Source organism: Fusarium vanettenii (assembly GCF_000151355.1).
Source record: "Fusarium vanettenii 77-13-4 chromosome 6 genomic scaffold NECHAsca_53_chr6_3_0, whole genome shotgun sequence".
Lineage (NCBI taxonomy): Eukaryota > Fungi > Ascomycota > Sordariomycetes > Hypocreales > Nectriaceae > Fusarium > Fusarium vanettenii.
The window spans coordinates 71,399-95,735 of NW_003315836.1; the positions used below are offsets into that span (position 1 = coordinate 71,399).

General features: G+C 53.1%; 5 protein-coding genes across 5 annotated transcripts; 3 read left to right on the forward strand and 2 right to left on the reverse strand.

Annotated features, from left to right (window-relative positions):
• The first annotated feature begins 87 nt into the window (after nucleotides 1-87).
• Nucleotides 88-1,581, forward strand: NECHADRAFT_61659 (uncharacterized protein). Its single transcript, XM_003041014.1, has 3 exons — nucleotides 88-205; nucleotides 267-1,261; nucleotides 1,328-1,581. The coding sequence occupies exons 1-3, from the start codon at nucleotides 203-205 to the stop codon at nucleotides 1,413-1,415; spliced, it is 1,086 nt and encodes a 361-aa protein (XP_003041060.1). The 5' UTR covers nucleotides 88-202; the 3' UTR covers nucleotides 1,416-1,581.
• A 299-nt stretch (nucleotides 1,582-1,880) lies between these two features.
• Nucleotides 1,881-5,946, reverse strand: NECHADRAFT_94174 (uncharacterized protein; the record flags this gene model as incomplete). Its single annotated transcript, XM_003041051.1, has 13 exons — nucleotides 1,881-2,049; nucleotides 2,093-2,145; nucleotides 2,268-2,340; nucleotides 2,377-2,395; nucleotides 2,434-2,656; nucleotides 2,777-2,938; nucleotides 2,992-3,322; nucleotides 3,398-3,538; nucleotides 3,587-3,617; nucleotides 3,668-3,828; nucleotides 3,882-5,101; nucleotides 5,167-5,412; nucleotides 5,566-5,946. The coding sequence occupies 13 exons, from the start codon at nucleotides 5,944-5,946 to the stop codon at nucleotides 1,881-1,883; spliced, it is 3,210 nt and encodes a 1,069-aa protein (XP_003041097.1).
• Nucleotides 5,947-9,000: 3,054 nt separating this feature from the next.
• On the reverse strand, nucleotides 9,001-10,110 carry NECHADRAFT_81327 (uncharacterized protein; the record flags this gene model as incomplete). The annotated part of the gene is made up of 1 exon (XM_003041052.1): nucleotides 9,001-10,110. The coding sequence occupies one exon, from the start codon at nucleotides 10,108-10,110 to the stop codon at nucleotides 9,001-9,003; it is 1,110 nt and encodes a 369-aa protein (XP_003041098.1).
• Nucleotides 10,111-11,019: 909 nt separating this feature from the next.
• On the forward strand, nucleotides 11,020-13,521 carry NECHADRAFT_81328 (uncharacterized protein; the record flags this gene model as incomplete). Its single annotated transcript, XM_003041015.1, has 6 exons — nucleotides 11,020-11,392; nucleotides 11,940-12,194; nucleotides 12,273-12,278; nucleotides 12,343-12,701; nucleotides 12,964-13,016; nucleotides 13,374-13,521. 6 exons carry the CDS (start codon nucleotides 11,020-11,022, stop codon nucleotides 13,519-13,521), a joined length of 1,194 nt encoding a protein of 397 aa, XP_003041061.1.
• Nucleotides 13,522-18,476: 4,955 nt separating this feature from the next.
• NECHADRAFT_81329 (uncharacterized protein) lies at nucleotides 18,477-23,103 on the forward strand (the record flags this gene model as incomplete). The annotated part of the gene is made up of 8 exons (XM_003041016.1): nucleotides 18,477-19,748; nucleotides 19,801-19,878; nucleotides 19,995-21,004; nucleotides 21,055-21,437; nucleotides 21,499-21,781; nucleotides 21,881-22,279; nucleotides 22,508-22,677; nucleotides 23,045-23,103. 8 exons carry the CDS (start codon nucleotides 18,477-18,479, stop codon nucleotides 23,101-23,103), a joined length of 3,654 nt encoding a protein of 1,217 aa, XP_003041062.1.
• Nucleotides 23,104-24,337: the final 1,234 nt, after the last annotated feature.

Genomic DNA, 24,337 nt, shown 5'->3' on the forward strand with positions numbered 1-24,337 from the left:
CTGCCCCACGTGGAACCTTCCAGCCCAAACTCCACGACGCCTCTCAGCCGCGGGGCCCTTTTTGCACCCGTCTCCGTCTTCCTCCTCCTCTTGGCCCTTTAGATTTTTGGATCATATCTCAACAAGTAGACTTTTTCCCCCAGTTTAACCTAGACCGTCTGTCTCCCTCTACGACCTTTTGATAGGTCTTCTCTCTTTCGCCATGGTATGTACTACTAACCCTTCCCTTTGTGTGTCTTGAGATCTATATCGCTGACTCTTTCTAGGCGTCCACACATACCTCCAAGCAGCGCCTCGCGCTCGCCATCTGCGACTTCCTCTCTGCCTCGACAAATGACGGCACCCTCACCGCCGACGACAAGGACTCGATCGACGTGGCCGTCAACTGCATCGCCGAGTCCTTCAAGATCGACCCCACCGACACCTCGGCCGTCGCCGCCGCCGTCGGATCCCAGAACCTCCTCCAGATCTACTCCGTCTTTGAAAAGGCCCGCGCCGACAAGCCTGCCGCCGCCGCCACCGCTTCTACCCCTTCAGCCCCCGAGCCTACCGAGGAGCAAAAGAAGGAGTCCGAGGGTCTCAAGTCAAAGGGCAACGCTGCCATGGCCCAGAAGAACTATGGCCTCGCCATCGACCTCTACACCCAGGCTCTTGGCCTCAACCCCGTCAACGCCGTCTTTCTCTCCAACCGCGCCGCTGCCCACTCGGCCAACAAGGACCACGCTTCCGCTCGCGCCGACGCCGAGGCCGCCGTCAGCATTGACCCCGGCTATACAAAGGCCTGGTCCCGCCTGGGCCTCGCTCGCTTCGCTCTGGGTGATGCTCGAGGTGCCATGGAGGCCTACGCCCGCGGCATTGAGCACGAGGGCAACGGTGGCTCTGACGCCATGAAGAAGGGCTACGAGACGGCCAAGCGCCGTGTCCAGGAGATGGAGGCTGAGGAGGACTCTCTTAACCGCTCCGCCCCCAGCGTTGGCGTTGATGTCAACGCCAACCCCGGTATGCCCGACCTTGGCAACCTCGCCAGCATGTTTGGTGGTGCCGGTGGTCCTGGCGGAGCCGGCGGTGGCATGCCCGACCTTGGCAGCATCATGAGCAACCCCATGTTTGCCAACATGGCCCAGAAGCTCATGAGCAACCCTGACTTGATGAACAACCTCATGAGCAACCCTCGTCTGCGCGAGATGGCCGATCGCTACTCTACCGGCGGTGGCATGCCCGATCTCAACAGCCTCATGTCTGACCCTCAGATCGGCGAGATGTAAGTCTTGTCCCAAATCTCCCCTCGCTTCCTCTATTACAACAACAGAACTAACGATACTCACAGGGCTCGATCTATGATGGGTGGCGGTGCCCCTGGTGCTGGAGGCAACCCCTTTGGTGGTGCTGGTGGACAGGGCGGTGCGCAACAGTAAGGAGGTGGAAGACGAGGCAACATCATTATACCATGGCTGTTAGATGATCTGGGTTAACAACACACCATCATGAGACGAGACGAGACGAGACGACGCATTGATAAACGTGGCAACGCAGCAATGTGCGTGCTTCTTTTTTGAGCTTTGAATAGAAACTACAAAAGCTCCTCATGGTCCCTAAGTGTGCATGCTATGATGCTATGCTGTTCCTTGTCTCACACTATCCCGCCACCCTGAATAGAATACATGTCTAACAACCACCAGTATTACCTCGGTCACCCTGCCTCTAGCCTTTTATCTATTGCCGATAACGCCATATTAAATCCATGACCTGGCCCACCATGTCCTGTTTGTTTGAGAGATGCCTTCCCCCTAAACTTTTCCTGCCAGTAATCCGTAGACATTGTAAGTAATATCGTCGTCTTCCGGTATCTATATCGATGCACAAGTCATGCTTGTGATACTCTAACCTGCTTGCGTACCAGCTGCACCACCTCGGTAGCTTCCTCGGCCTCGTCGGCCGCGATACCAGGAACCTTTTCCTCGTCGACCCCCGCGGTTGCCACGACGTTGGCTGGATACAGTGGGTTCATTGCCACCGCCCGAAGGTCCATTGCCGTTGGGCGCATTGGTACTTGGTGGCATGACGGGTCTGCTATCGCTCATGATTCTGACACTCGAATTCTCCTTGCCTGAGGAGCTCCCTGCGCTGGCTGTGATATAGGTCGCGCTGTTGCTTCGTAGGGGCTCCGTTTTCTGACCACGAAGTTGCTTCTCCGGTGAGCGAGCAATGGTAGGTGTCTGGTTGCCTCCGCTCTGCGTAGTCGAGGGCAATGCATTGTTGTGCTCGACAGGCTTGGGAATTTGCGAGCCACTTGCACCACTCTTCATGGAAGGGAGTGAGACGTGACGATAGACCTGTGACCTGTTAGAAAATGGACATCTTGTTGACGAGAGTCACCGACCGGAGACCTTGGTTCCTTTGGGACAGGATCCAAGGCGGCCCCCTCTATATCACTCCCCTCCGACAACTGACCCTCCGATGTTTGCGACACTTGGGATGGCTCGCTCTTGGACTGGACCCGTCGAGAGTAGCATGGGAGTTTGAGCTCAAAAGATGGGGCACGAACGCCCTCATCTTGGGTCACACTCGTTTCAGGCGCCACCTCAGCCTTCTCATGCTCATCTTCGGCATGGCCTGGACGGTTCTTCAGGGCACGGTCCACAGCTGCGATGAAAGCCTGACGTTTCGCTCTGGATCCAGCTCGAAGTCCGACTTTTTCGCCGTCACTGACAGGCTGACCCTCCTAGAGTTGGTCAGAGCCCGCTGTCTTCGTTCTGGCTTCATCTTGTTCAGCAACTTCATCGGACCATTGACGACTGGTGGGTAGGCTCGTGCCCATCGTTTCACTCTGCGCCCCGGAAACTTCGGATTCCTCGGATGTCTCAGTTGCGAAAGTTTGTCTGGCCTTGGCAAGCGTCCGTGGCGTAAACGTGGCGGCAACAGGATTCAACCGGGTTCCCTACAAGTAGAGGTTAGAATCGCCAAAGGCTACTTTGCTTCAGCTGACTCTACCTCTTGCTTGCGCTTGGGGGTTGATGTTAGTTCCTCTCCACTGGCCTCTGGCTTCGACGAGTCCGCTGCTCCGTTGGCGGCTGGCGCGGGCTTGTTGACCTTTGACAGTTCTGTTCTGGTCTGCTCCGAGGACAAGTCGTTAACAAATCCTGCTTGACCAGCCGAGTTGTTCTTGTCTTCATCGTTGGATCGGACAAAGACCTGCTTCGACCAGAGGTCTGCGTATCTTCCACCGGCAACGATCAATTCGTCGTGGTTGCCCTGCTCAAGGATCTCGCCGTTTTCGACGACAATGATACGGTCCGCGTTCATGATGGTTGATAGGCGGTGGCTATCATGGTTAGAATAGGCTACCAAAATACGCCTGAGTACTCACGCAACAATAAAAGTAGTCCGTCCTTGGCACAATCTCTTGAAGGATACCTGGATCTGCTGCTCAGTGTCTGTGTCAACTGCACTGGTAGCCTCGTCCAACAAAACGATGTCTGGCTTCTTCAGCATTGCTCGGGCAATTGCAATGCGCTGGAGCTCGCCTCCAGAGAGTTTACTGTGAATGTGAGCGAGCGATCATATACCTGGTTCTCCTACTACTTACACGCCTCGTTCTCCTACTCGTGTCTTGTAGCCTATTTCGCATCAGCAACGCTCTTTAGACGGCCCGTGAAGAACAACGTACCATGGGTAAAGCCCTTGATCTTATCATGAATACACGCTGCTTGGCATGCTTCAAACACTTCCTCGTCGCTCGCAGTGATTCTTCCGTATCGAACGTTGTTCATGATCGTGTCGTCAAACAGAATCGGGTTCTGGGGCACAACTCCAATTCGATCACGAAGACTGTGATGTGTTAGCAAGTTAACATGGTGAGTAGAGAACACACGCATCCCTACCTGAACAAATCAACGTCTCGTATGTCCTGTCCGTCGATACGGATAGATCCCTCGCCAACGTCGTAAAACCGGTCCAAAAGTTTGATTAGGGTGGATTTGCCTGCTCCAGTGGCTCCAACAAATGCAACCGTTTGTCCAGCCGGAACGTGAAAGCTTACATCGTTGATGATGCCCTTCTGTTTGTCGTAGCTGAAGCAAACCTTGTCAAACTCGACCTCGCCAGCAACAAACTTCAACGGCCGAGCTCCCTTCTGGTTCTCAACAGATGGCTGGGTTCTCATGATGTCAAGCAGCCGCTCAGCATCGATGAAGTCGTCACTGACATTCTTACCCAACTTGGCAAAGAATTGAAGGGGAGATGTCAGCTGAGCCCAGTACATGAGAAGCATAGCAAATTGACCAGGGGTTGCGCTTCCAGCCCTGATGCGGTAGACGGCCAAGAAGGCGCTCGCCAAAAGACCAGATGTAAGCACCAAGGTCTGAAATCCGATAGAGATGTACCACCCGAGGACGTATTGCTGCTCCCTAAGCCAGCGGTTGGTGACTGCATTAGCATGACGGTTGTCTTCGTAGCCAATCTGGTTGAAGGCACTGACGGTTTGCCATCCAAGGAAGCCCGACTGTCGAACATAGTGTTCCTCGTACAACGCATTGACACGATTGCGACTTGCCGCCTTGGAGTTGGCAACGAGTCTGCTGGCGATGAGGAGGAAAAAGACTCCTGTTGCCATAGTAATCAGTCCTTCGTAGGGTCCAAATGTGATGGAAAGATAGACGACGGCCACGCCCATGTCGATGAGCATGGGAACAGCGTAGAGCAGAACGTTCTCGATCACGTTGGAAACTGCGCTGCCTCCGTAGATGGCCATCATCATGTCCGAAGAGCTCTTGGAGTCGTGAAAATCGGCCGAAAGGTGCATCATGTGCGAGTAAGCAGCTCGCGTCAGGGCGTCATGTGAGTAGTACTTGACGGGGACCCAGAGCCATTGACGAACCAGCTCGATACCCGATTCAGAGGCGGCCAAGCGGAGAGCAGCAAAGATGATGACAGCGAGCCAAGGGTTGGTCTGGTCAGATCCACTCAAACTGTCCATGATGATACCGGTCTGGCGAGGAATGAGCAAATGAAGCGCATTTGAACCAAATAAGCACAGGCACACTGCCGCGGCACGAAGCTGAAGACCGATGTTGCCAACTGGCCAAACGTATGGAAAGAGGATCTAAGAATAAGTCAGTCGCAAGTTCGGTATCAACGGGGTCAAAACAAGGTCGGGGCATGTCATACCTTGAATCCTTTGGCGTACTCAAACCAATTACCACCTTCTTCAAGCCGCTTCTTCATAGCTTCTTTGGCTTCCCTCTCACGTCGCTCCCAGTTATACTCGGGAGCCTCCTCGGTGTCTTCCTCTTCAGCTTGGAGCGTTGATCCGTATCCGGACTCCTGGCTATGTTGAGACAGGCCAGTGGGGCTGCTGGGCGAGGCTGTCGTGTCCTTGGGGAGGAGAGGCTGACGCTCCTCATCCGAGCTTGGCTTGAGTGAGGGACTGAGAGTGAAAAGAGCCACCAGCAAAAGAAACGAGAGGCAGCGCAGAGCGGCCACAGCTGTATCAATGATGATGAAAATATTGGGCTGGAGCAAGAGTCCTAGGCCTGCCGACAAAGCGAGGATGATGCCATCAAAGACAAGACCGAGTAGCCAGGAGCCGACAAAAGGGTATGATGGATCATGTTCAAGGTCAAGGCAACGGCTGAGGTGAATGCCAAAGACCAGAATACAAGACAAGTGTCCGATGATGATGTGATCCTGCGTAGGCCACTCTCGTGCCAGGAATGCCTCAGTACCAACCACGGCTAGCTGAGCAACGAACGTTAAAATACAGAGGAGGGAAAGCAACAGAGTAGTCGTGCGGCTGGGGCGGTTCTGGTTGCCATTTTCGCTCTTCTTGGAGGCGGCCACTGTGCAAGCCGAGACAAGAGAGGAGACGAGGAAGTAGAGGAAAACAGCGGCCGGATAGACGTAGTACAGGACCACTAAGGCGGACTCTGCCGGTGAGACGGCTGCCATCGTGATGAAAGATTGATCGACCAGCTGGGCCGGTCAAAGGAGTGCAGCTATCCCGATCGCGCCTTGGATGATTTCCTTGGAAAGAAGGGCAATAGTTCGGCCAAGAGACGGAATAGTTGAATGACGACTGGTTTGTCAGAATGACGACTGGTTTGTCAGAATGACGGGTGCAAAGGGTATCGACGACGGGCGTGAGAGGGGTCCTGCAGAAAGGAGGAGAGTGTGAAAAAGGGACGGCCTTTGGCCTGTTCAAATGAGCGTCCCGCTAGCCGGCTGTGATCCGATACGCGGCGTCGATGGCGGAAATCGACTTGAAGCTCAAGTCTGGCTCCGTTGAAGGATGATCTGAGAGACCAATCGAAGGGTGCAAGTTGAAGGAATCGCGATCACAGGACGCGGTGGAACGTGACCAACAGGGTCTCGCCTGCACACTCTCGCTGCTTCTTCCTTCACAGCGGATGCTGTGTCGCGGCTGCTGTTTTGGGTTGGCTGATTCGAGGGAAGGTGCGATTTTGAGGTTGCTCACGGGACACTCTTTCCAGCTGTAGATCGTCAGCTGTGAGAGTGAAAAGTCTTCTCACTCAGCAACTGCCCAATCCCGATTGGGATTCGTCCAATCCCTTAAAGCACAATGCCTTCTGGAACCACCGCTCTTTGAGGCCTTCCACACGTCGAATTGGCTCGAGTGGAGGAGTTGCCGATGGCCGATGGTCGATTCGTCGGTTGATGGCGCGTTTGATAGATCCTCCCTTCCAATTCTCGCCGCTTGGTCAAATTCTTTCCCCCTGACCAATTCCTTGTGTAACCAACGACAAAGCAAAAACGAGCGTCACTTCGTAAATTTACCGGTCAAACGTTGAGATTCCCATGCGCTTTCTCGCATGGAAGACTCCGTTTGTTTGTTTCGCGCGGCTCGAATGCAGGTACGCAGGGAGATGGAGTGAGTGATGGATGATGCCTGTTCGCGTGGCTCCGCCAACTCCGAGACGATCAAACAGGGGCAGCTTCAATTGGGACACGGTTGATCACCTAAAAGACTTCCACTCACGAATAACGATGATTACAAGTCTACGTTTGCGGAAACCATCAGCTTGAAATACGATTCAGGACGCGTGGACCGAGGGGGATATTTCCCTAACTCGTGACAAGGGTCGTCGTTTACGAAGCCATTCTTGTCCGTACCCACTCAAGTCTGGCCACCGTCTCACGCGCCTCGCAGAGGCTGATTGGCGTTAACCGACTTCCAGTGACTTGGATCGCCTCGCGACACCCCTGACTCTTTGTCAGAGTCAATGTCCATGTCCCAGGGATGCCGTCACCATTACCGATGTAGGATTCCAGTCCCATCTGCAGGTTCAGTTCGCCCCAGGTGGGCTCGAATGAGCCGTTCCGGAACCCAGATTAAAACGCACGATTCCCTTGTCCGGTCAGTGTTCTTCCCTCTTGCCGCCTCGAACTGCAAAATCTTACCATGGTCAAGGCTCGCGTGCTCCCGTGTCCCGCTCTCCCGCCTTTGAGCTTCTCCAATTCGGGTTTACCATTACCGGCCGATGACGGTCGGCCTCAATTTGGCACGCCACTCTCAACATCCAGGCCTTGAGTTAAACCATGCCACTCAACAGGAGAGCAGCTTGTGATACGTCGACCGGCTTCAGGTACTGCACGGCTCAACCATGCAACGGCCGCACACCTGTCTCCGGAAAGAAGCAAAGACGGGGGCAAAAGAAGCAACGAAACATGCAGAACAGCTAGGCTGAACCGCCAGACTAAACCGGCAACAAGGTTTAACGGTGGCTGTTTATTCGTCATGACAGCCTTCTCAGCATCCCAATATCTGCGCCGTTGGCCAGTTCAACGTCCAAGACAACGCCTCCTTACAGACAGCAGTCTTGACAACGGCCGGCCTGCACATCTGATTCATCACCCTGCGAAGTTCTTCTACGCTAGCTGGCTACTGGACCAGATGATAACTTGGGCTTGGTTTGACGTCTGCACGTGCCCACGCGACCTTTAGCCCTGCGAGTCAAGGGCGTCGAAATCCATGGGACCCATCGCAACTTGCTTCGTTTGCTTTCACCGACTTTCGCATCTGCATCCATCTCATTTCCCTCCTCCACCTGAGCCCTTTGTTGGGCGCGTCTTGCATCGCACCCCGAAGCGAGAACCTGAGCGGTCAGGTCGACGGTGTTGATCCGCCAAGTCTGGGGTCCCAATATCGACCATCACCGTGTTGGGCGCGTTCCCTTGCAGCCGTTCAATCAGCTGCAGGGGAGGAACGAGATCTGGGTTCACCCCCACACTCTGCGATCTGGGTGGGTGACAGTACAACGATCCACCTTCCTCTTGGGCATGGCAATTAATTCTTCTTCAGTTGCCCAGTCTGTTAGAAGTTCTCGAACAATTCTAGTCGACTTTGGAAAACCCGTACAACACTTGAATCGGCAGCTCCAGTCTCGTCCGACTGATCCGAACAGTGTTGAATTTCAACACCAAGGCTACTTTTCCATGTTGCCTTGTAGCGTACACTACGTGCTGTGGCTATTGCCTTATCACAAACCGAGAATGGATCATGTCAAGATCTGGAGGTGGGTCGATGCTAATGCAGCAACCACGGTGGCACGGCGGATCTCCCGAGCGTCGAATGCGTTAGATCAACTATACACCGCTTCATATGGAGAAGTTTGTTGCCCATACTCGAGAGACATGGGCAGTCGCGGACGTCTAGATGGCCTCACAATTTATGGACGTCAATTCATCCCGAGACAACTTGGTGTACCACGGATGTCAACCAGGGATTATACGGACATGCAACTTGGGGCGGATGATCGAATATGACACTGCTCTATGGAGCTTTTATTTTCCCAAGAACTCGAAACCCAGCTGGCTAAAATCTGGATCAACCACAAAGCTCGCTAAACTCCTAGGACCATGGCGACCCAGCGTGGACATTACTCAAGCAACCTCCATGTACAGATGAGGTATTTGCAACCGAATCGGGCATGGCATCAATATTACTTTGTCGCTCGTATATCACAACTCAACCGGTTATCGCTGTTATCGAAAACCCCAAGAAGAGTCCCAGTTTATCCCGTCCACATGTTGGGGTTGAGGCCCCATGCCAACGAACATCTCCGACTCAGAATTAGGTAGGGGAATGTTGGAAATGGGCTGGCCGTGCATGGCCATCGTGCCCTTGTTGTACTGGTCAATGGTCATGTCAAACATGTCCTCGCTGACTTCTGATGATGCTGGGGCTTGTTGGAAGGGATGTGACCAAGTTGGCGAAACACCTTCAAACTCGGGTGTAGGCACTCCCAAAGACTCTGTGGGACTGGTGCCGCTATTGCTTGAACCTCGACGGTATGGGCTCATTGAGTCATTGTCCATCTGGAATGCCTGAGAACAAGAGAGCAGGCCGTCAACGGTCTTCTTTGCTTCGTTGGCAATGTACTTCTGGATAAGGACACAGTTGCAATCAGTGTGTTGCAGGAGCTGGGTCTTGAGATGATAGATCTCAGCAGTCAGCGTGTCGAAGCAGGAAGAGAGGTAGCGATTTTGGTCTTCCATGGCTTGCTCTCTGGAGGCAAGAGCTGATGCTTCATCCCGTTTCCGCAGGCGACACTTGGTGGCAGCAATCCTATTGCGTTCGAGAATGCGTCGACGTCGTGGGTCCTTGGGAAGATCATCCTCATCCAGTTCCACTTTCCGGCGCCCTTTACCTGGCTCCTTTGGTTCGTTCTTGGGTTTTCGACCTCGCTTCTTCTGCTTCGGGGACTCTGGGGCAAGACCAGGGACACTCATCTCCTCCGACATGCTCGAGCTTGCTTGTGATTGTCGTCGATTCCGGGTCCGGCGGTTGGGTTTTGTGTCGGCCTCAACGGTCGGCATTATCCTTTGTGGAGAGTCGGGAATTTTTGGTGCGGTGCTATACTGGGACGGCCCTTGGATGATGCCAAATGGGATGTCCTGGGGCATTGGAGAACCTCCGATTGCTTCCTCAAAGAAGGATGCATCGGGTGCCTGGCTGGGGAGTGGCTGATACACCATGTTGCTTCGGTCGGTGGGCGAGGGTGTTCTGGCGTAGTATGGAGATGGAGTCATCATATATCCTGGGGAAGGCGTTGTGGCCATTGCACCCATCGACGACCCAAATGCAAAGTCCATTGCGTGGGGATAGGAGTGAACAAAAGCAGCCATCGAAGGACCTGTCGTATGAGCGGCCCAATGGCTCTGCTTGATCCTTTATACGGGTGATTTTTCAGGCCCTCTGACCACGGTAAAGTGCCTGATGAATGGTTGAGATGCTTTGCTGACGTGGGAACAGTGGAAGTGGTGAGCTTCTGATACCAAGAGAAGATATGTACGAAGGCGTGGTGATTGCAGGGCGGTAGAGTGGGAAGCAAGAGCTTAGGTGCGTTGTGTGGGCAAAGAAGTGAGAGGGGAGGTTGGCTGATATATGGACAGATGAACAGAACCAAGCTGATAAGCTGGAGCTGGAGCTGGAGCTGGAGCTGGAGCGAGCAGTACCTCTCGGCGAGGGGTCAATGTTGACGATGGCAATTCAGGAACACGAGCACAACATTCATTGAGGGCATGGGTCGATCAAATACCTATGGCAGCTCTCCTCACCAGACAGCCACCCAAGGACCAGACCTGGCCGGAATGCGACCATTGGGCTCAGTAGCCAAAAGCTTGGCCGGGCTCTAGGAAGCGGAGACAGCGCAAATCAGAAGCTAGGCCGTGAGGGGAAAATAGACTTTCCCGATCAGAGCGAGAGGGGAGCGAGAGATTCTCAGATGCCGTCCGCCACAGTCACTGCAAGATGACAGGGTCAGCAGCAAGCCCCTCACTCTTAGGCTCTCAGATGCAGTGTCCTTGATTGGACAGGGCTCCTCTCGGACGCTGCCTTAGCCCACGTCCAGTACCAGGCCACTATCATCTTGCAGGTCTGCTAGCAGGTCGCTTGCTGGGGGAGGAGAATGCATCCGTTGCCAAAACGGTCTATGGCGTGTCCAGCTATTATCCTTGGGCACAAGCTGCACTAGGGCGGGCAAGAGAGGAGTGCATCAACAAATGCCCTGGGCTCAGACTCAGACTCCGGAGGGACCTCCGCATCCGCCATGGTTGGTTCTGATACGGCAACTCGAGCGAAATTTCATGGGCAACTTTGGCATCCAATGGGTACCGTACCTTGAAGCAGGGACGGTGGCGTTTGGATTCTCCTACTCCCGGAAAATGAATGCTGCCACCTCCCAAGACGAGGACGAGGCTTGGCCATGTCCCAATAGCCTTGACCTCGTCAGAGCAGAGAGCCACGCTGATGTGCGCCTTCTGGGGCTTGACAACCCGCCGAGAATGTCTCAGAGAAAACGTTCAAACCCGGCCCTCAACGTGGCAACATTTCTGGTTGCAGCCGGTGTGGCACAGACAAATTGGACAGGGCACGGTGAGTTCCGAGAGTTTCTTTGGGTTCGAGGTCGGCGAACGGCGACATCGGCATCGCAGCCGTGACAACGGGGTATGATCGATCTCAAAGCAAGCTCGTCGCAATCGAGGGGGCTATCAATTGTCACCCAATCGATCAATCGCCGTTCGATGTGACGGCGACGGTTGCGTTTCGCGGGAAGCCGACGACGGCCGAGCCCAAGCGGCCCAGAGCCCGACCACCACTACTCGGCCGAAGATTTCAACCATCTGCGGGATAGGGTCCATCGGGAACAAAGCTTGGCTCTTGCAAGATGAAGGGAGCGCCTGGGGCCCCAGGGCTGGGAGGGCCCGGCCCATCTCTGCTTGCATCCGAGTTGGACGGGCAATGGAGCTAAACTAGGAACTAAGCTTTGACCCAGTTGATCAGGAACTCATCGGCTGCTCGAATCCCCATCCGGTGCTAGCATCTTGACGACAGCTGGCTGGCTGACGAGGTGGACTGGAAGATCAGCAGGCGTTCTGAGGCTTTCTGACGGTTGGGATGAGCTACATGCGATGCATCCAAGGCACCAAGGCACATCAACTTGAGGTTAACGCCCGTTCGCATGGTTTTAAACACGTCGAGAGGTGTGGCCCAAATACGTGCTACGTGCATGGATTGGCCTGGGCCCTGGAGACGGCAATGACGAGAGGGAAGTTCCTCAGCAATCGATGGGACCGTCTATCTCATCGGCAGAGCTCCAGCATGATGTCACGGACCGGATGCTCAGCCAGCCGCGCGCTGTACCATCGCAGCTCAACCCAGCACAAAAGCAAGTGCCGTATGTTGGTTGGGGACGAGTGCATTTTCAAGGGTTCATGCTGCAGAAGTTGATAACTGACTGATCCATGATTTACAGCCCAGGGTACGACATGGAATGGATGGCTGAGGGCTGCTCAGGCCCAGGAGCAGCAGTTAGTGGCTTCCAGCTCAACCGCGGCGTATCTCCGCCGTCCAATACGGCAAGGCCACCCCCAGCCAGTGGCTTTTGGGTCACATCTTGAGGCTCCTGGATGATCGCCGATGGCTTTTGGCGCATTCTGGTCTCGACCTTGTCCCTCCGAGTTCAAGGTTTGCCGAGTCCCTGGCACCGGGCGGCCGTTTTGCCTCCACTGCCTACTTTGTTGCCTCCAAAACTCAAGCACCAAACCCTCCGGAGCTTGAGTCCGAATACCCACAAGGGCGTCACAGGGCTTTCCCATTCCCAGTCCAAGAGGCAGATGCAAGCCTGGCAGATAACGTGCTGTTTGTGCGGGCTAGGTCTCGGACTCTGGGTACCTGGGCGGCGGTAGGACCCTGCAGGGGCAGGGCAACAGAGCGGCTGATGGCAGCGAGAAAGGCGAAAAGCAAACAATTCCTTGTGGTTTCTGGATGACGGCGGATTTCAGGTCGCCACAGACCGGATGTCTGTCTGACTGCGTCCAAGAGGGGATGGGTGCAACGCTCAAGCTTTGGCTCGCTTAGAGAATTGAAGCTCTCCTCAGCAGCCGATCGTCCCCCCAAGCTTACATACATACAGCCGTCTGCAGGCTCTGCTTACAATGCTACAGCACCTTCGGGAGATGGACGCAATTAACTTGGACCCAAGCCTAAGCAGCTTCAGGTCTGTTCCCGGATCGACTGGCGCCCGCACTGGTCCCCATTGGGGAACAGATGGCGACGTTGGAGATTCCGGCCGAACCAGCTGTCCAGGCAGAGTCCGTTTCTTACCAAGGATGCCAACGTTTGCTATGCTGGACCCTATCGGAGGGCGCCGATGGGGGGAAGCCTACGCAATAACTCCGAGCTCTCTGATTGGTCGCTGGGCATGATGGATGATGAAAGGTCTGGGCTGGGAGCGCCAGAGATGGCCTTTCCTGTACCGTCCAGGGCGGCGACGATAGAGCAGAACTCTACTGCGAATGTCGAGCAAAACGGTGCCTCTTGCTCGTTGGTGATCCGTCCGTGTACAGTACTGTAGGTCGTCAGCTCGCATGACCCCGCTTCACAATGCAACGTCGAACCAGGATAAGTTTGACGGGGAAATGATCCGCGATGCATCGGAAAACAAGAGTCAACGGTCTCAAGCGCAAACCTTGAAGATTCTGATCTGGGGTGTCGACAATTGAGTTGATGAGGGTCTGAGGGGCCTGAGATTCATCCTGCAGTGCAGCGCAGGCCTGTGCACTGCGACGTCCGTGACACCACGCTGCGTGGCTATCTTGGACATGAAACCGACCCTTGATGGCGCCTCCAATTTGCTGGCGTCCTCTCCAGGGGCACACCTCAATAGGCCCGAAGCCAAGGCTCTCGTATCCCCGTTTCAAATCGACCGTCCCTTATGGCGTCTCTCATAGGGCTGGCCTGGTCAGTCCGACGGGTCCGAGTCTCCGACTCATCCGGCCGGGTCACGGCCCTGACGACTCAGTCGAGCGAGGATGAAGAAATATCGACAACTCTGAGTCTTTGTTTATCGATTCACAAAGTGTCCATTGTTGGAGGCAGGCAGGGTGCTCTTCAACACGGTTGCTTATCCCAGGCACACGGCCGTCTCCGCCTTGGCGCGGGCGTCTTGGGCTGAGAGTGTACCGTACTGTACGAGACTGTACCTCGTCTCGCGAGCAAAATCAGCCATAGCTGAAGCTCAGGAACTCTGCCAGGTAACACAAGGCCTCCCTTCCTGCCTTGGATGGCTGGGCTTTGCGGCCTCTGCGTCGAGACCGTTCGCGTGTAGGGGAAGCTTTGGGGCTATCCAAAGTGCGACGGTCTGCAAGTGCGACGGGAGAGGAAACAAGACAAGTCGCGCACGGATCTCGCGTTCAAGGAAATTTAGCTGTGGACCTCGCACTCTGGGCGTGCTATTCCAACCACAGTTTGGGACGTTCCTGGAGGAGGGTGGTTGGTCATCGCGTCTCTCCTGACTGGGGATTGGCGTGGCAACGTCCCCTCACAGCAGAGTTTCGACGGGCTTGTGATTGCTTTGCAACTGCGCCCACTCTTGTGCAATGGCACCTGTCATCTCGTTTGCTCGACTCCCTGACACCACACCCTTTCAGAATTTTCCCTTCAGGTGTGAGGGGACTCTGGTGCGGTTGCACATGCTTACAGTCCCTCCCTCTACTCCGAGATGGATGAGATGGATCGAGGGAAATGGTACGACATTGCTCTTTCAATAGGGTTTGATATCTGATCGCCATCCACCATGTTAGCTCAAGCGCCGTTGCGGGTACAGCAATGTCTCCTGAGACCTTTGCAATGGAGGATGGACGTCCCTTGCTCACCTAGCACCAATCTGGTCATCCGGAGGGGGGAAGGCATTCATCGGGGGCAGGTCGAGTGAGAAACTCGGCTGGTTCAATGATCTACCCGCCGCCGCCCTTGTCAAACCCACAAGGCGGGACTCGGCCGGATATCCATATCCTCAGAGGCTAGTTGATGACCCAGTCTGCGCATGTGATCATTTCCAGTGTGACGTGGGGGGTCGGTTTGCGTTGACTTATCAAGTCGGGTCTTTTTCACATCAAGAGGTCGACACAGCTCTTTTGCTATTCGATGAGGCAAACCCGGGGATGCTCTGCCGTGTCTCAGTGTTCCAGGCTTCTGTTGACGACAAGGCTCTGCACTCTGGGGCCTTGCCGCTGTTCTGTCCTCTATCCTTGCGTTGCTTGCTTGATTAGGCAATATGAGGAGAATCCAATTTTGGACCCCGGCTGTGTCAAGATGGTTCGATGAATAGCTTGGTCGGCCCCGAAGCGGCCAGGCGGATGCTGCAGCCGAGTCAGTCTGGATGTCTCTAGCCAGAGCCATGACAAAGAGGACAGCCACGATGTCATGGGGAAGTTGGAGTTGCTTCCTAAGATAAGAATCCCAAATGCCATCTCCAGGCGTCGGGTTTACCAAGAATGCTGTCATCTGACTCGTGGAGCAGCCGTTTCACTAAGCGGGTGGCTAGATAACGGCTCTGCAGCCGCTGGTCCAACAGCAACTCCTGAGGATGAATCACCTACCTTTACATAGTGGATCGACCGCGGCTGAAGGTTGATGTCTTGCTTAACAAGCAAGGGATGCTAACGAGTAGGCTAGGGTCCCCGGTGTCAAAGCGTCGATGTTCTCTCCGCATGTGAACAATATCTGAGTCTTCTATAGACTTGACAAGAAGAAGAGGTTCACGATGCGACATATTCGGCGCGGAGCCGGCTTCTTCCAGTCCAATCGCTATAGAGTTGCCGCGGCCCGGATGGTCTAGACCACCTAGCTGGTGTCGGTGGTCAAGGAGGTCCCATGTTCACCCAGCAGGCAAAGCTGCATATATTCGAAAAGGGAGAAAACAGCCTGTTGGCGCCGACGGGCACGGGAACCAGCCGATCACTTGAAACTGTTGAGACATAACGTCTGTTCCTCCGAGGATGACAGGATATCAATGCGGCAGTTAGCTGGTGATCACGGCTTCGCCCCACTGACAGGCCGGACCGACGAGACCAACGACGCGACGGACGCGGCCCCATGCTGGCTCTGGCGATCCATGGCCAGTGCTCTTGGAACCTCTGGAGACAGTGGGCTTAGGCTCGTGGATCTACAACCATGGTTTTTATCGTTTGCCGAGGAAGTGTTTACAGGTTTTCAAAGGGGAAGGCCTTGTCTGGGCAAAGACTTCTTGTCTCAACCCCTGACCTTCTAGGTATCAACCTTGACACTTGGGCAGCATCCGCCCAAGTGCCGCGGATCTCGGGTCGCGAATTAGTCTGCCGGTTGACTCGCTTTGTCTAAGCGGATAGAATGAAGCTAGATGGCATTGAGAGTTTGTTATTCGGACTGAACAAGTCGTTCCTCGAGCCGGGGTTCGTTTCGATCTCGGACGAAGGATTTGATAATCGCCCACCCCTGAACATCTTACGAGTCACCATCTTAGACGCATGACAATAGTAGGTAAGTCATAGAGGAAAGGAGGCGCCAAGATCCAAGTTCAGACAACATCTTTGGGGTTGCTCATTGCAACAGTGCCCGCTCACAAATTGTGAAACTCGTCATCCTAGCCTTGCACTGGCGCATTTACCAGCAACTAATTACATAACGACGTTATCAAAGTATGAAGTAATATCATATGGATGCATCTATCGAGTCGAGTAATGGTTCTTGGTCATGGGTCGACACGTTCATTCAGGGATGGTAGCATCAGCGCTGGGAGCCCCTAATGACTCTGAGCTCTCACACCATCCCTCTGGTGGATTCCTTCTATGTCATTAGGGAGGATGAACATTGCTTTGATTGGAAATGAACTTTCTCACAACCCTCTGAGGTCGGAGCAAGGTAAGACGACACGGAGCGGAAGACGGATGAGAGGTGGTTAGGGGGTCAGAATCGGAAGCGCCCCGCCATTCCCGGCTTCCGATCATGTGCACGGTGCGCCGGTTGGTATGAGACCATCCCTCGGGGGCTGTAAGTCGATATTGAAAGTTGTCTGGTTGTTCTTGGCGAAAATCTCGGCCACCGGGTTGAATTCCCCGGCATATTCGGGATGTTTCGCACCTTTGCCCCCTGGCTCTTGGTGTTTCCCTCCTCAAGCCTTTCTCTTGTAGACACCTGTCCTAAAGAGTTCTTGAATGAAAGCCAGAGTGCTTGTCTTCTATGTTGACGCCATTACTTCTGTGCTTCCGTGTAGCTGTTTGTGATTTCAATTTTGACTGCTCTTATTCCTCTACTAAGCCCTCATCAAACGTCCAAAGACTACGGGTATGTAAAACCTACTCTTCCGCCTAAATTTCACTAGAGGTTCAATCTGGTTGGTGGAAAATTTGTACAAGTCTTCCTGAGCTTGAGTCAACATCAACTACTTACCAGCAAATGGAGGGAAAGCTGTGTCAATGTGGCGGTTTCTTGTCACTTCTCTCTTTATCTCAGCATATTTAGGCATCCAAATAATATTGATAGGTCCTACAACGGCCCGAAAGTGATATCTCGGAACCGATCCAGGACTGATGTGAGAAAGTCGGTACCGATGAGGCTCCAGGGTTAGCGTAAACTATCACTAACCTCACACAAGACAGACAACCAAGATACAATGCCAAGACGATCAAATAACCGAAAAAAAAGAGGCTGAAGCCGGGAAAGAGGCGAAATCCTCTTGGATAAAAGTTAAGAAAAAAAAAGGTTTGACCCTTTTGTGGATAATGGTGCGATTTTTCATGAAATGGGGCTTTTTCACCAAGAGGGTGGAGTTTCCCAAGAGAGGAACTACGCCTTTAAACTCCAACTAGACCGTCTTTGGAGTTTCCGCGGCATCTTGGTTGTGATAACGTGAGCACGGCAGTTGTTGGACTCTTGGTGTTTTTGCCTCACTCGTACAATTAGGGGTCATTTCAGACAGTCAAGTGCTGGTGAGGCTCTTTTGGAGTGAAAAACTTTAATTTCTATGGTTGGAGTTTGGACTTGGTTTTCGGTGAGATGGCGGATGAGGAATCATCCGGTTAGTCATTAAGACCACGAGGATCTTTGTTGTGTGAAAAAAAATGTGTCTTGTGTTAAACTGGAGAGTCTTCAGGGGTAAACATGCTCGAATGACTTGGTCTTTGTGACTTCTCTTGAAAGAGTTGTTATATGGCCCATGTCAGACTACTGAAAATCCTTTCTTCTTTACCCATTTATGCATGCAGAGCTCTGCTTTGGCCTTCTTTGGATCTCGAAATGACCTGAATAAAGAGGTAATGTCTGATGTTTGAGTACCTTGGACATCAGAACAATCAACATGCCTTTGAAAGGTACTCCCTGTCTTTCATACAACTTACGTGGACTACCAAGCCCATTCATCACTTTGTATCAAAGTAGAAACACCGGTTACACTGGTTTGGAAAGACAAATGAGGGTATTCAGTAGGTATACTTTGAGTGTAGAGGCTTTGAGTGCAGATGATGCTTTGGCTGTGCAGTAACAACAAACTCAAACAATGGGCAGTTCCCCCAAAAGACAAGGAACAAACATCAAGGTTTTCAACAAGTCTCAATCTTTATATGAAGCTGTCGCACAGATGAATTTCGTTCTCTCTACGAATATCCTTGCTCACCTGTAGCAGACACCCTGGAGATCAACGATGTTCTTTCCAAGTCAACTTTTCTCAAACAGAAGTGAATCAGCATCTTGCACATTTCCATCGAATCCTGAAATGACATCAAACGTGGACGTTCCTCGACAGAAATTCGGCCTTGTCCGTCTCCCTCCATCATTGATGATGCAAATCTTTGACCAACTGCCAAAAGCATCACATCGTGCCCTTGCTCTGGTCTGCAGGGAATCATTCGAATATTTCTGTCCGAGTGAAAAATTTCCAGAGCTTGAAAAAAGTGACTTGTTTGAGCTTCTGCTTCTCTTGGAACAAGGGAGACCGGATACTTTCGTTTGCTTCAATTGTTTGAAACTCAGCTTGATTGACCGCGATGACCAGAAAGGTTGGAAAACTCACAGACATCAAACTTGTGGTCCTCAAGTCAAAAATCTCTGGTCCTTCGTGGCCGTGACAAAGTTCGGGCAAAGGTACCAACAAACACGGATCGAGTTTTTGCCTGAAGGGACTTGGAAACCAGAAGCCCAAGGACCGGAAATCACCTTTGCTGAGGCTCACCTTGTCATGAACTGGCACCGCACAAGTGGAAGATGTGGCTTGCCTATCAGTATCTTTCAGCGCCACTACTCGTTTATTCGGCTCATTTCTATCTTCCGAGGCGATATCTTGGATGACCACTTTCCCCTCGAAAAGTATCAACCGGCCGATTCTTGGGCTACGCTTCCCAGCAGGGAAGAATGGTTAAAGAGCCAGAAACAACGACACGGGGCCCAGACACTTTTAGACGATTCAGGTGCTGCTAGACCTTGGGCTTTCACGCACGATTATAAAGCCATGGTTATCGACGACGAGCTCTACTTGTCACGCATGCACCACGTCAGAGGGCCCTTTGTCTTTGTCACATTGAGAAAGTTTCTTGAGGTCTTGGCGACACTGACTCTGCCAATATGCGAGCATATCCGGTGTTATGGATTCGCGCCCTCTCCTGAGGAACCCTGGAAAAGAGCAGAGGAACCGCCATCCGAGTTCATTTTGGGTGATTGGACTTGGCCATTTTCATACTGGCTGAATTGTTATTATACCGACGAGAGAAACGGCCTGCAGGGAGCCTGGGGGAACTCGTGTCAGTTTTGCTTCACCGACTACCTCGCCAGCTTCTCGGAGTCACCATTAACAGGCTTCTGGGATTTTAAACTCGTGACCTATCACCGGCTTGGGAGATGCCGTACGCCTGAGGATTCTGGCTGGGCTCAACTGCACAGGAGGTCGAGCGAGCAGTTGCGTCCCCAGCCGGTGGAAAGGGTGAGGGAAGATAATGTCCTGTCCGTATTCCTCAAGTGGCGTGAAGCTACAGGATATGTCGGCTGTTGATAAGGAAGTGAAGGCAAAGGAAATGAGTGATGTGGCATTGAAGACGGTTGGCAGCCTGCTTGTAAGAGATGGGTTGATATAGTGTTTGAAAACCACCATCTGGAGATGAGCACATGACTTGGCCCGGGTATCATTGTTTGAGATTTAGTGATTTTCTGCCGGCCAACAAGTTTATAGAAACCAACTTGTCAATCCACTTTCTTCCGGTTTTCGTCGTGTGCCTATAGCAGAAAGAGAGAGCGAGAGAGCGAGGATCATGTCTGTCATAGACGTGTGTCGTATTTTGAGATTCCCTTTGCCACAGAAGACCCGAAGGCCCTCGACTCGCTTGGTGATACCATCCCTGCAGGTTGGGGGATGCAAGATGTTCAAATCCTCGTCATTTCTCGGGAAGACAACACCAAGATTTGCCCCGTTGGCGAACAGGGCGAGATATATTTCAGAGCGGCTGGTTTGGCTGAGGGTTACCTCGGCGACCCCCAGAAGACGGCCGAGAAGTTTGTTGGCAACTGGCTGGTCGACAATGCCAAGTGGGTGGAAGCTGACAAGGCCAATGACAAGGGCGAGCCATGGCGCCGCTACTACAAGGGACCCCGTGATAGGGTATACCGAACAGGAGACCTTGATCAGCATCTCCCCTCGGGAGCTGTGCGTGTCTCTGGTCGTATCGACTCTCAGGTTACGATCCGTGGTTTCCGGATCGAGCTCAACGAAATCGATGCCAACCTGGGCGGCAGCCTCTTAGTTCGAGACGTTAAAACTCTCGTACGAAGAGATCGTAACGAGGAACCTACGCTTGTGAGCTATGTAGTTCCCGGGATTTCCGAGTGGAAGCGTTGGCTGGAGGCACAGAACCACGAGGATATCGAAGACGAGAGCGTGGAGATGGGGCCTACCGTGGTTTACCTCAAGAGGTTCCGGCGTATGCAGGCCGAGGTGCGAGACCATCTCAAGTCTCATCTGCCCGCCCACTCGGTGCCCTCCATGTACATCATGCTGAAGAAGCCCCCCCTTAACCCGAACGGTAAGGTCGACTTCCCGAACCTACTTTTCCCCCATGCTACCGCGAGAACAGAGGACGCTTCGGAAGAGGATCTGAAGAGCTGGGAGGCCCTATCTGAGGCGGGGAAGACCCTTGCCACACAGTGGTCAACACTAATCCCTGGCCTCAACCCCAAGACTATCAAGTATGTGGGACAGAGTATTGCTCTGTAGATCAGATGCTGACCTAGCCCAGGCCTGAATCAAACTTTTTCGACTGTGGTGGACACAGTCTCCTGGCTCAGCAGCTCCTCCTCAACATTCGCAAGAGTTTGGGTGCTGACATCACCATCGGCGTCCTCTACGCGAACCCCAGTCTCAGAGGTCTGGGATCCCAGGTGGACCGTTTACGCAGTGGTCAGGCTGTTACAGTTGACAAGGCTATCGACAGCGCCTACGCCGAGTCGTTTGGCGAGCTGATCAACACACTTGACGACAAGTACCAGAGTGCGGATCCGGATACTCTGAGCCCATCGAGTGGTGCCACATTCTTCCTCACTGGTGCTACAGGTTTCTTGGGCGCCTACCTTGTCAAGGAGATCCTGGGCAGAGAGAACACGAAGCTCATCGCGCACATTCGTGGAGCCAAGGGACTTGACTTTGCCAAGGATCGTCTGACGAGGTCACTCAAGGGCTATAGTCTGTAGCAGGACGAGGATCGAATGCGTTCTTGGCGACCTTTCCAAGCCTCGTCTTGGTCTTGACGATGCCAGCTGGAAGCATGTCACCGAGACAGCGGATGTCGTGGTCCATAACGCGGCATATCTTCATTGGATCGTTCGATACGAGCAGATGATGCGCCCCAACGTTCTGTCTACTATTGACGCAATGAAGCTTTGTAACGAGGGAAAGCCCAAGCTATTCTCTTTCGTATCATCGACTTCGACTCTGGACACTGACCACTACGTCAATTTGTCTCACGAGTAAACCGCGACTGGACGCGGAGCGGTACTTGAAGCCGACGACATGTAGGGAAGCCGTGTTGACCTTGGTACTGGCCATGGCCAAACTAAATGGGTCAGTGCTCTTACAGAGGGGATGCATCAAGCTAACCGTTTCAAGCTGTCTGAGCAGCTCGTCCGGGAAGCTGGCAAGCGTGGGCTCCGGGGTGCTGTTGACTGTCCCGGATACATTCTCGGTAGCCGTGAAAATAGTGTCTCAAACACGGATGATTTCCTGATCAGACTCTGCAAGGGTTGTGTTCAATTGGGCACAACACCGTTGATCATCAACTCGGTGAACGCCGTTCCCGTAGACCACGTTGCTAGAGTTGTCATTGCCTCGGCCTTCAACCGTCTACCCAGCGTCAACGTTGTCCACGTCACGGCGCACCCCAGACTCCGTATGAACGAGTTCCTCTCGGCATTGGAGTACTATGGCTACAAGGTTCCCGAGGTGGACTATGAGGAGTGGAAGAGTTTGTGTCTGCCGGTTCCACCGAGAAGGATCAGGAGCAGAGCGCCCTCATGCCTCTGTTTCATATGGCAACCTCGAACCTGCCTTTGACTACCCGCGCCCCTGAGCTTGACGACGGAAACGCCGTAGCCGTGCTCAAGGCTGATGCCGACCGCTGGACTGGCGTCGATGATAGTGCGGGCGAGGGTATCACCCGCGAGGACATTGGAAGGTATCTGCGCTTCCTAGCCTAGATCAAGTTTATGCCTATGCCAACCGGAAGGGGACGCGAGCTGCCTCCCATCGCGGCCGAAATTGCGCAGGCTCAGGCACAATGGGGAGTTGGAGGTCGCGGTGGCGCGGCTTAGAGAAGTGCTTGATAATGCAAAAGTCGACGATTCAAAGTTGATGATGGAGATGAAAAGTACATGGAAATTGTTCTGTATTTGAGACTAGAAAAGATGAAAAGCATATCCAAGGGAACTAGGATATGCGCCAGATTGGTAGAGAAATTGTTGAATTTTGTACCGCGAAAGCAGGACAACTCTAACATCGGCCGTGACCCTGATTACCTACTTGACACTTAGTTCTACCTCGACCAACATCTGGCCCTTGTTTACCAACTTGGGCAGATGAGACTGTTTGACTGGGGCATGTCCTTGTCACGCGCAGCAACTCGCGCAACAGGGCCGGTCCTGGAAGCCAAGTGCCGAAATCCTGGTGCTTACAGTGCAGTACATACACTCAAGTGGCTTGCGAGGCAAGATCGCTCATCGTACATATGTATGTAGGTGCTGGCACCAGGCAAGGCCATCCCCTGGCACCAACTGTCGCCTTCTCGGGCCGTTAAGCGTTCATCCAGGCAAGGCCATCTCTCCATGATGACGGATTTAGGGTGGCCATAAAGTCGAGTGAGAGTTGTCTGGGCGTCTAGAGCGATCCTGTTTTCGGGTGAGTAAAACGACGCACACAGATACGCCTTCAGCTCCGGGTAGGGTCTTTAAGAGCTGGAGACACAGAAGGCCTGGCTCAATTGGATAACTGAATAACAGAGCATGAAGGATCGGAGTTGACTCGCTTGCTCTCGGACATTGGGTGGCTTCTTTATCGCATGATGATGAAGTAGAGGATGAACGAAGGTCGAAAAAGAGTAGGTAATTGCTTTACCGAAATAATTACACAACAACAACTTTCCACCAAGACGAGATATCATCACTCGAGTATGCAAGTTGGGCCACGCGACGTTGCATTGCCGGCTGACTTGGTGTTGGCCCTCAAACACTCGAGGTCCATACAAAGAAGCCACACACAAGCAATATGATGCATCGTGATTCAAAAAGCTACGGCCCGTCTTTCCAAATCTGGCATCTACCCTCCAAGTCTTCTCCGGATCTAACTAGAAACGAGTCTAGCTTCAGGTCCCACCCGGACAGAATTGCCGTTGGGATGAGAAAGGGAGGGCCGATCTTGGAAAGATTTCCCCGAAACTAGAAATGAGGGGGGCGAAAACTATTGAATGAGAGGAAGGGCCGGGAAGTTGTTGCTAATTTTGAGGTCATAAGATGATCTTGAACATGGAGATGCTTTCGAGACGACAACATCCATGTCAAGGTGCAGGCCGGCACTTGAGATCGCAAGGCTTCCCCGGGTCATGCTCTCTCATCTCGTGGGGGGAACTATATCCTACGCAAGGTCCAGGCGCACGCATGGGGTAGTCTGCGGCGACCAGCTGGGGTAAAATCAGGCCATGATGTTTAACGCGATGGTGTTGATAGGTGAGAAGAGTATGGATACATGCACGATCGATATGGATCTTGAAGGGATTTGGGCGTGTGTGAACGAGACTGCGGCTCCTGTCTTGCTCGTAAACTGACCGTACATTGTTGGTTGTAACTGAGGGTCTTCTAGAATGGACCCTTGACTTGTCTCACTTGAGAAATTCACATTTGGTCCAGGTGATCAACTTGTAAAGAAGGCTTCTACACTCGTGGTAAGCTTCTAGAGTCTTTTCCGGGCGCCAATGCTCGGCCGAGAATTACCAATCTAGGCAGCACTGGAGGATCTAGAGATCTACTCGTGTGCAT

Bases quoted from the DNA above. Each gene is read 5' to 3' on its own strand.
- NECHADRAFT_61659 (XM_003041014.1), top strand. The intron at 1,262-1,327 runs GTAAGTCTTGTC...CGATACTCACAG, and splicing joins GACCCTCAGATCGGCGAGAT to GGCTCGATCTATGATGGGTG.